General features: G+C 45.7%; 1 protein-coding gene across 1 annotated transcript; it reads right to left on the bottom strand.

Moving 5' to 3' along the window:
* Positions 1-676: 676 nt before the first annotated feature.
* Positions 677-9,805, bottom strand: prmt6 (protein arginine methyltransferase 6). Its single transcript, XM_080794023.1, has 6 exons — positions 9,575-9,805; positions 7,406-7,606; positions 5,229-5,398; positions 4,111-4,219; positions 2,156-2,599; positions 677-1,156 (listed from the first exon to the last, which is right to left on the bottom strand). Exons 1-6 carry the CDS (start codon positions 9,662-9,664, stop codon positions 965-967), a joined length of 1,206 nt encoding a protein of 401 aa, XP_080650149.1. The 5' UTR covers positions 9,665-9,805; the 3' UTR covers positions 677-964.
* Between the last annotated feature and the right edge of the window lie 272 nt (positions 9,806-10,077).

Here is a 10,077-nt window from a genome sequence, read left to right as displayed (position 1 = left end):
AAAACAACATGAAACGTAAACTGAAACTGTGACAAGATGGTGGATCGTGATACTGCTTGGAAAAAGAATGGCGATATATATATATATATATATACATGTTTCCATATGGCCCACCCATAGGTCATCATGGGGGGTCCTTAGAAAATAAAGAAACTTTGAGAACTGCTGCGTTGAACGATACCGCACACCAACGCTACAGTTTTGACATGAAAAGAATATTCAATTCCCCCCCCCCCCCCCCCCTAACACACAAGATCGGTATCAGTGATCTGGATCGGTCCCAAAACAACGTGATCTGTGATCGGTCCCAAAAAACAACGTATAGCCTGGCCCAGACTGAATGATTTCTGGTCTAGAGGGGGGGCGGGGTGCCGGTCGAAAAACAGGCGGTGAATCGTATTCACCTCCTCCCCTGCCCTCCCCTCCCCCAGTAGAAAACAGCGATATCAACAATAATTATGGACCGTCGTCGTCGCCCCTCCCCCCCCCCTGTAGTCTGTTATCGGTTAGCAAAATACCAGGAAGTGTGGCTTCGCTTCCTATGAAAGAATGTCCAATGGATCCCCCCCCCCCCCTAACGAAAACAAAAGCCTTGGGTACCTAAAACTAAAGCCTGGGTACCTAAAACGGGTGCAGGTCTTTTTTCCGACAGCATATTGATCCAAAACCTCAATCCTAACCTAACCCTAACCGCAAGCACGGGAGCAGCGCATGTCGGACCATCGCTTTTTCGCATCGCAGCGAATGTCCCCCCGCTGCGGATCGGATCGTTGCCCCGTCGGCTAGAATGCTGTCGGAAAAAAGGCCGCCTCCCAACTAAAACAAAAGCCTGGGTACCTAAAACAAAAGCCTGTGGGTACCTAAAACAAAAGCCTGGGTACCTAAAACAAAAGCCTGGGGGTACCTACCGACTACCGAGGCTACAAACGACCCCTCCTGATCCTCTATTGACGATCTATCGGAGCTACTGCTGCTGCTGCTGAGGCTCCGCGGTGGCCGTGGCGGTCGTGGAGGACGAGGAGGAGGAGGAGGAGTATCCGTCGGGGATGGAGAAGCTCTTGGACTCCCGCTTGCGCTCCCCGATGGCGTAGTCGACCCGGATGGTTATGTGTCTGGCGCTGTCCTCCGACGGGCGCATGGTCACCTCGCCCACCACCTGGAAGCAGTCAATCAATCAATGAATGAATCAATGACTCAATGAATGAACGAATGATTTAGTTCGGTGCTTTACAGTCGCATGATAAAATACTTTTTACATTTGTGTTTACATAGTCAGGGGTGACAACGAAAAGGTGTGGGCCGATGAGAGTAACTTAAGTTACTGACAAAAATAAAATAAAAACTAAACGGAGAAGAAAACAAAAAGAGATTTTTAGTTAGTTGAACTATGTATTAAATACCGTAATAACTTAAATAACTTATTGAATGTCCTGCACAGTTTTAGCTCTTCAGCTGGGCTATTCAACTAGTCGACATTGTTGGTACTAGTTGACTAGTTGATATTAAGAAAACTAGTAGGCCTCAAGATCAGCTAGAATGCTATATTATAGTCACCAATATACACAGTTTTTAAATGTACAAATATTATATTAAAATAGTAAACTAGGCAACTAGTCATAGTAAAAATCCATATAAGTGAAAGCCCTAGGTATCAAATACAGTAGCTCAAACCCTATTTTAGATATACCTTTTACGTTGGTCCTTGCCCCTTTTAGTGTTAATGCCCAAGTCCCCCTGAGGTCGTACTGGGTCTCTGGTTTCAAACAGCTCCTGACGATGGTCGTATATTTGTGGATGAATATTGCAGTGTTTTTTATGTCAATCATCTAATGTGATCCTGGGCTCTACACACCCTCCACCAACCTAGTCCCCATATATGGGGGACAAGGGGAGACCAACCTAGTCCCCATATATGGGGGACAAGGGGAGACCAACCTAGTCCCCATATATGGGGGACAAGGGGAGAGCAACGGACTTGAACTCATGCTTCCTTCATGCCTGAGTGTCCAAGTTGCTCCTTTACACCTGACAGGGGGGAGTTTCCCTGGTTGGACGTAGCGCGTGGAAGGAACACGTTATTCCAACCAGTTCCTTTCCCCTCCATCAGGCGCCCCGGCTGAAATAGGCTACTGCGTGTTGAGGTGTTCTACAGTACCTTGGTGTCCTGAACCACCTCCACAGGCCCGTCCAGGTAGAGCACGGCCTGCTTCCAGTGCGTCTCGGGCATGAAGGGAGACGTGGAGAGAACCAGGGGCTTGTTGTTGCTGTTACCGCCGCCGCCGCCGTCCTCGCCCCCCAGCGGCGCCATCATCGGCGACGACAGCGACAGCGAGGCGCCGGCCGGCCCCACGATGGGGAAGGTGACGGTGAACCACACGCACAGCGCGTTGACGGCGGCCGAGCCGAAGCACTCGCACTGGAAGGCGCCGCGCACGCACGTCAGCTCGGCGGGCGTGACCGTGCGCAGGTCCAGCTCGGCGAAGCGGGACGGGTGCGACAGGACGTCCTCCACCGTCACGGGCGTCACCGTCACCTCGTTGTTCATGATGCAGCGCTGGGCGAAGTCCGCCATGCACGACATGTCCACGCCGTACTGGTCCTGAGGGAGAAGAGGACGAGATGGGGTTATTTTAGTTTTTAGTCCCGCCCGGGATGAATATTATACGGCTGCAATTCATTTGCTGCCAGGGCAGGCAGCCCATCACAGTAGTTGTCATGTGTCGTCATGATTTGTCACGACCATAGACTGTAAAAAATATGGACAAAGCGTTCCGCGGGTCTAACATGAACGTAAAATGAAGCCTGTCAGTCCTTGAATTGTAAGTCGCCATCTTTCTAGATCCGTTTGGGCCCAGCTGGCCCATTGGCTGGCCCAGACAACGAGGCGGGAATTCCCCCCTTCTTCTCCGTTGGTTTTTATTTTGACTCGAATGGGTGGGGGATCCCGTTCATAGACTGTAACGGTAGCCTCACCCCTCAGAACATACGTGACTTTATGGTCATTTATTTTATAAATGGGACCATAATTTTCCAAAAAGAATATTATGACATTAGAAATGAGACTTTAAACTAGTGACTGGAAGCAGAAAGTATTCATGACCATGTTTATTAAGGTAATATAGTCTAGGTGAAGTTGGGCCCAAATACATGGACTTCTAGTTCTATGGGGCTATGGGGTTTTTTTTGGGCCCAATGACAGCGCCACAACAGGCCATTATATGAACTTTCAGGGAATCCAGATTTCCTTGGTAGCTTCACAAAATATCTGTCTGACTGCCCCCCTGGTCACGACAAGAGTTGGCTTCGTACGACGCTTAAAAAGGTCTTTAAATAAATACGTTTTGAAATGCCTGTGGGAAAAATGCATTGGGATTAATTTCCTGGGCCACTCGTTGTTCTGAAACGGGGGGGGGGGGGGGGGGGACTTCGACGCTCTATTGGCTAACACAGAAACGGCTGTATCGGGATCGGATCGGGAAGGAATAATGTGTATCGTGACGTCCCTATTTATTGACAACCCGTTCGTGAAACAGAAAAGTTAAAGTGAGATTCATTTTTGATCAACCCCATAACTCAGAGTTATACCAATGGAACTAAACGGACAATGTGTCGCGATGAGACACATGGTGAGCTTGTAGATCTGCTATTATCAAAATATTTCTTCGATATTTCATACTTTTGAATAACTTATGACGGGAGAAAATTAGTTCTTTATACTTTTGGTACTGTATGTACATTTTCTTCTATAATTTTTTTTTTATCCCACGATTTTGTAACCCATTTTTCACCCCATGTGTCAATTACACGTTATGTACATTTTGATACTGACACTTTTGTACTTTTATTCAAGTCCATTTTTAATTCCAGACTTTAACTTTTTACTTTACTTGCTTTTCTACATTGCAGTAGGGACGCTGCGATCCAGATGTTTCACTTCCTATCCGATACCGATTTGGCAGCAACAATACCGATCCGATTGGCCGATATCGGGGCGATATCCGATCCCGCAGCATCCCTATATTGCAGCATTGATTATTGATATATATTGATATATATATATATTGATATTATGTAGTACTTTTCTCCCAGCGACTTGCTTTAGACGATTACCTTGACGGTGTGCCAGAAGTTGAGCCGGTCCTCGACCACCAGGTCGTTGATGGGAGCGATGTAAAGCTCCGCCTTGGAGGGCAGGATGAGACCGCCAGGTTTCAGCCATCTGTGATTGATTGATTGAATACTTTATTAGGCAACATAAATGCAAACGGCACAAAGTACAGTCAGGCATTTTTGTCCAAAAAAGGATTTCACCGAAGAAAGACCTTGCGGCCTTGTTTCCATTCGGGTCCTAGTATCCACTCACACATGACATGAATAATAAGTTAACACAGTAACAGTAAGTGATATAACAATAATAGTTTAAGGCAACATATACATTTCCTCTAAACATGAAATATACATTATGCACAGGTTGGGGACGAAGGTTTAATCGGAAGGGGATTATTATTCACACAAAGAGGCTGGGGCGATCACCTTCTCTCCCTTTGACTTGCAGACAGGGGAATTTTTAGGCCTGTCTTGAAGGAAGCCAGTGATTTGTTTGTTTTGAGCGATGGGGGGGAGGGAATTCCACACCTGGGTAGCAGTGCTTTGGAAGGTGAATTTGCCCCCCACCTGTCGTGGAGGGCAGACGTTAATCCAACGTATACCAGCAGTCAGACATGCGTTGCCGGTTAAAGGTCATCTCATAGTCCAGTTTTCGGTGAAGAGGTGACGACCGAAAACTACAACATGACGTCACACATTTGTCTGTGTTTACTAACCGGTCACCTCTTCGCCGAAAACTGGACTATGAATCATGAATTGGCCGGTTAAGACTCACCCGTGGCTCCGACATAGTAGCTATGTGGCCGGTTAACACTCACCTGTGCCTCCCGACATGCGTGGCCGGTTAAGACTCAACTGTGGCTTCAGCGTGCGGTCAGGGTTAGAGGTAGTATGGTGTCGGACTAATGCCTGTCGGACTGTTAGCACGTCGGACCAAATATTATCCACCCACCTGTCTCGTCCGTGTAGCACAGAGTTCAGCATGCTCTCGTGCAGCATAGCATAGCGTAGCCCATCCACCCACCTGTCTCGTCCGTGTAGCACAGAGTTCAGCATGCTCTCGTGCAGCAGTGCGTAGCATAGCGTAGCATAGCATAGCATAGCGTAGCCCATCCACCCACCTGTCTCGTCCATGTAGCACAGAGTTCAGCATGCTCTCGTGCAGCAGTGCGTAGCCCATCCACTCGCTCACGATCACGTCCACCATCTCCGGCAGCTCGATGCTCTCCAGCGTGCCGCGGATCACCTCGATGCGGTCCTCCATCCCGTTCTGACGGACGATCTTCACCGCCTGTTCAGAGTAGAGGGAGGTCAGGACATCGGGAGTAATGGCGATTATTAAACCACAATCAGTGCCGGGAGTGCTTCAAAATAGGAGCTCTGGGGTGCCGGAGTTGTCTGAGCGCTTTTACTCCGAAAGCCATGACCCGGAAACAATTTCCTAAAAGAGTTGACTTTACAAAGTTGACCTTACATTGCCATCATTTTAATGTATACGATATATGATCCAAAAAGTGTTCATATTTTGCGGGAGATTTGTTCTATTGTTTTTGGACGAGAGTTAAATCATGATTACAACGTTATCAATTTAAGCCCCTTTAAAAATAATTTAAAAACGTCTTTGGCCTGGAGGGACGTTGTGAAAAAGTCAAATCAGTGCATGGCCTTCAATTACGGTGATTTATTGACAGAATGACAAAGTCCAAACAGGTACTGAAACAGTTGATACAATAAACGTTACGTATAAGTACACAGTCAACAGCAAATATTGAGCCTAAAGCTCGGCCCCATTCTCCCGCTAATAAAATCAACAAACAGAATATAACCACCGTGTCTCTACTCTCCGGAATAATCCTTATGCTTTCTTTGCTATGCTGTCAAGGAAAAGGAGTCTGTGTTGCAGAACTGGTGATTTAATAAACAAAATCATAATTCAAAAAGGACAAACGTGATCATAACCAGGGTTCTAATTCTGTATCCAACCTCCGTAGTGAACAACAAAGTAATATCTCTCTTCCTCTCAATAATGCGACCGCTTCCCTGCACACCAGAACAGAGAGTAAACAATCCCCCTGTATATACCTTAGGGTTACAACAACGTATATTTTGGCTCCTACAGCAGACTTGGTGCTCACTGCAGCCTATATTTCTCATGTTATTTCAACAGGCTTAAAAACACATCTTGCAGGAAGAGAGACAATGAGAGAAGAGAGCTTTACAAATTAGGGCAGGGGTTCTGCCCCCCCTCCCTCCTATTTTTTTTGGGGGGGGGGTCCCCAAATTATTATTATTTTTTTTTGCGACTGAATGGCTGGGAAATGGAGTTTACATAGTACACATAGTACATGCATAAACTTTCCTTAATGATTATATCTGGTTTCAGACAGTATTCATTTATGATATATTTTCTCTATTATAAGGTTATTTTTGCAGTCAGTTTGTATTGGGGGTGGGGGTCGCAAGACATGGCCAAAGCATTTCCCGGGGGTCCTCAGCCAACGACGTTAAGAACCCCTGAATTAGGGGACTTTACTGGCATGAGAAAACATTTGTTTACATTGCCAAAGTGTAAAGGAGCAACTTGGACACTCAGGCATGAAGGAAGCATGAGTTCAAGTCCGTTGCTCTCCCCTTGTCCCCCATATATGGGGACTAGGTTGGTGGAGGGTGTGTAGAGCCCAGGATCACATTAGATGATTGACACAGGGATAAAAAATATAAGTTTAAAAAAAAGAAAAACAGTTGAAAATGGGGAAAGTATATACAGTTGGAGGGGGTACAGCATTGTGTAAACAGAGCTGTCACATCTCATCGATATCCAAGCTGTTATTTTGCCATTGGCTTTCAACTACGCGCCCCTATCGGTCGGGAGGAGGGTGGCACTCGGTGTGTTCGATATAGGCACGCTGACCGCCCTGCCAATACAGACTAATAGGCGAGTGCGCTCCCGGTGTGCAACTGTGGATTTCCCAAACGAACCCCGTTTGAAAAACGTAGCCGGGGTGCTCGGATAAAAATGCTTTTTATTAAACAACGCGGGATGCAGCAATTCTAATCGCTGGAGCTGCTACTAACTAACACCCGTGGGACAAATTGTGAGTACTTTATATTTGAATTCCGAATGTTTATATATACGGAAAAGTTGTAAATGTAAAAAACAGGGTGCAGTTACGTCATGACTGTCATGATAATCATCATGGCAGTCATCTATCAGGGCTACATACAGTACAGTGCAATACCTGCTCTGCTATGGAGCACGCCTCATATACAGTACATACAGTACAGTACAGTAACATACCTGCTCTGCGATGGAGCAGGCCTCCACGGCGTACACCTTCCTGGCGCCGGCCTGCACACAGAACACGCTGAGGACCCCCGTCCCGGCGCCCACGTCCAGGACGACCTTCCCCCGGATGGAGGCCTCGTTCCTCAGGATGGCCGTGCGGTAGGTGGAGGTCCGCGCGTGGTCCGCGATCATCTCCTCGTGGATCGTCACGTCCTGGTGGAGGAATGGATGAAATGTTTATTTTACTAGTGATAAAATCACTTAAGCATCTTGTGTGGCAAGAAAATGTCAAGGAAATGTGGACTACCTAAAGTTGTACGTTTAAGGACATCATAAACCAAACCATGAGAAGCTGTTTTCTGTGACCTGTGACTTGTGTGGTCTGGAGGGGTCTTCTGATGTCATGTGTTAGGACCCACCTACTCCCTGAGGGGGGTAGTAAATGTATTTAAGCTGAAGTCTGACTGAGTTGTGTTGAGTCAGTACGGTGTTCCATTGTAACACTTCACTGCTGACTCCGTATTCGAATACAATTTATTCCAATACTCTGAAACTCTGAATTGTGTCTGTCTCATTATTTTGTTATAAGTGCTCACCGAAAGATTGCATTAACACAATCAATCATCACTACCAGTGATGATTGATTGTGTTAATGCAATCTTTCAGTGAGCATCACTTAAATACATTTACTACCCCCCTCAGGGAGTAAGGTGGGTTTTAACACATGACATCAGAAGACCCCTCCAGACCACACAAGTCACAGGTCACAGAAAACAGCTTCTCATGGTTTGGTTTAGGATGTCCTTAAATGTACAACTTAGGTATTCCACATTTCCTTGACATTTGATTGATTGATTATTTATTTTCGTGTCATGCACACCTTGTGCCCTCGCAAACCCTCATGGGTTTATAAGACACCGTTTAACATTTGCAAATTACAGCATGTTTTACATTACATAATTTATGCATTTTACAGCATGATTACATTACATAATTAATTATATTACACCTCAGATGTATACAGAGTATACTCTGTCTTCTTTCCCAAGGTTGACAAATCAAATCTGCTACAACGAAAGTCCCTTTTGCCAAAACATATCTCCATTTTTACATAGTCATTTAAATCTAGGCAATCCCCACATATAGAAGACATCTAATTAACCAAAATATCCCTTAATTAAGTCATCATATTTAGAGCAGTAAAACGAAAAGTGAACTTCGTAATCAATTTCATCTAGATCACAGAACAGACTATCTCTCATCTTCAGTAGTAGGGTGACCAGATCCAAAACCATTCGTTTGAGGGACAGAACTATCGCTTGTCCCACACAAGTGATACTGGAATACAGGGTTAGGGTTAGCAACTTACTACTTGAGTTACTACGAGTAAGACGCGCAAACGCGGGAAGCGAACGCAGCTTGTACATATTTGGGTTTTGGACGTATAGCTGCTTTGGGGACTCCTTATATGGTTATGGCTGAGTCATGGTGACGTAACAGCGGGACAGACACTTGCATCAATCACAAACAAATCACTCAGCTCCATATATGGGCACAAAAGCGGGACAGACACACACACACAGACAGACAGACATGATCTGCTAGGTCTCATAGTAAGTGCTCAATGCGTTCGCAATTAAATGCCTTGATGTCATATTCGACCATATGGCCTATTGGCTATCATTTATAAAACTCCTCTGGTGTCTCACTTTTTGTTTTAAAATCATGCTTTATGCTTTTTATGCTATTTTAACAGGCTTAAAAACACATCTTGCAGGAAGAGACAATGAGAGAGCTTTAAAGCAGAAGGCAAAACAACTATTAGGGGACTAAACTATTAGGGCATTTGAACACTGATGAAATTGCCTGCCATGCAGTCACAATGTGGGACAGACAGGGTCTCAATATGTGGGACGGGAGCCTGAAATGTCTTGTAAATGAGGGACTGTCCCACTGCATAGAGGGACATCTGTCCCACCGCAGAGAGGGATGTGTCCCACTGACTGCTTTGGCAATGTAAACGTATGTTTTCTCATGCCAATAAAGCCCTATGAATTGAATTGACTGGAGAGAGGGGGACATCTGTCCCACTGACCGCAGGGACATCTGTCCCACCGCAGAGAGGGACATGTGTCCCACCGCAGAGAGGGACACACATGTGTCCCATACACCTCATAATACCTGGTAGCTGTCGAAGTACAGCGAGTCCTGCACGCTCCTCCGGTCCGCAGCCGAGGTCTGCTTCCTCTTCTTCACCACGTGGAGAGACATCTCTTTATTTTATTTATAATTATAAATACCAAAAGCTATACGTTTATATTTTTATTAAATATAAATCCTTTCTTTCGTTCCTTCCTTTTTCAGCTGAGTAGAACATGTGGCGTTATGTTGTTGTTACTGCTGCCGGCTCGGCCGCTTGCTGCTTCTTTCCTTCCTTCTTCCGCATTGGGAGGGACTACACTACAACACGGGTTTGGTGGGACTTGTAGTTTTCCGCGAGGGGAGAATGCCGCGTGAGTAAATGGCGAAGGGTGTTCGATAAGACTACACTTCCCACAATTGTTAGCAAATGACGCTGATATAGTGGTAATAGTAGAAGACAGCTGGATTAGAAGCAAAATCATAGTATTATGACTGCCTCCGTTGCTATTTCATAGAATAAGTGGTGTAATACATTATGTGAA

The sequence above is a fragment of the Protomyctophum bolini genome (assembly GCF_963924005.1).
Source record: "Protomyctophum bolini genome assembly, chromosome: 21".
Classification (NCBI taxonomy): domain Eukaryota; kingdom Metazoa; phylum Chordata; class Actinopteri; order Myctophiformes; family Myctophidae; genus Protomyctophum; species Protomyctophum bolini.
This window is presented reverse-complemented; position numbering and strand designations above follow the sequence as displayed.

Bases quoted from the DNA above. Each gene is read 5' to 3' on its own strand.
- prmt6 (XM_080794023.1), bottom strand. From the start codon at position 9,664: ATGTCTCTCCACGTGGTGAAGAAGAGGAAGCAGACCTCGGCTGCGGAC. The intron at 5,399-7,405 runs GTATGTTACTGT...TACTCTGAACAG, and splicing joins CCTGCTCCATCGCAGAGCAG to GCGGTGAAGATCGTCCGTCA. The intron at 1,157-2,155 runs GTACTGTAGAAC...GACTGCTTCCAG, and splicing joins AGGTGGTTCAGGACACCAAG to GTGGTGGGCGAGGTGACCAT.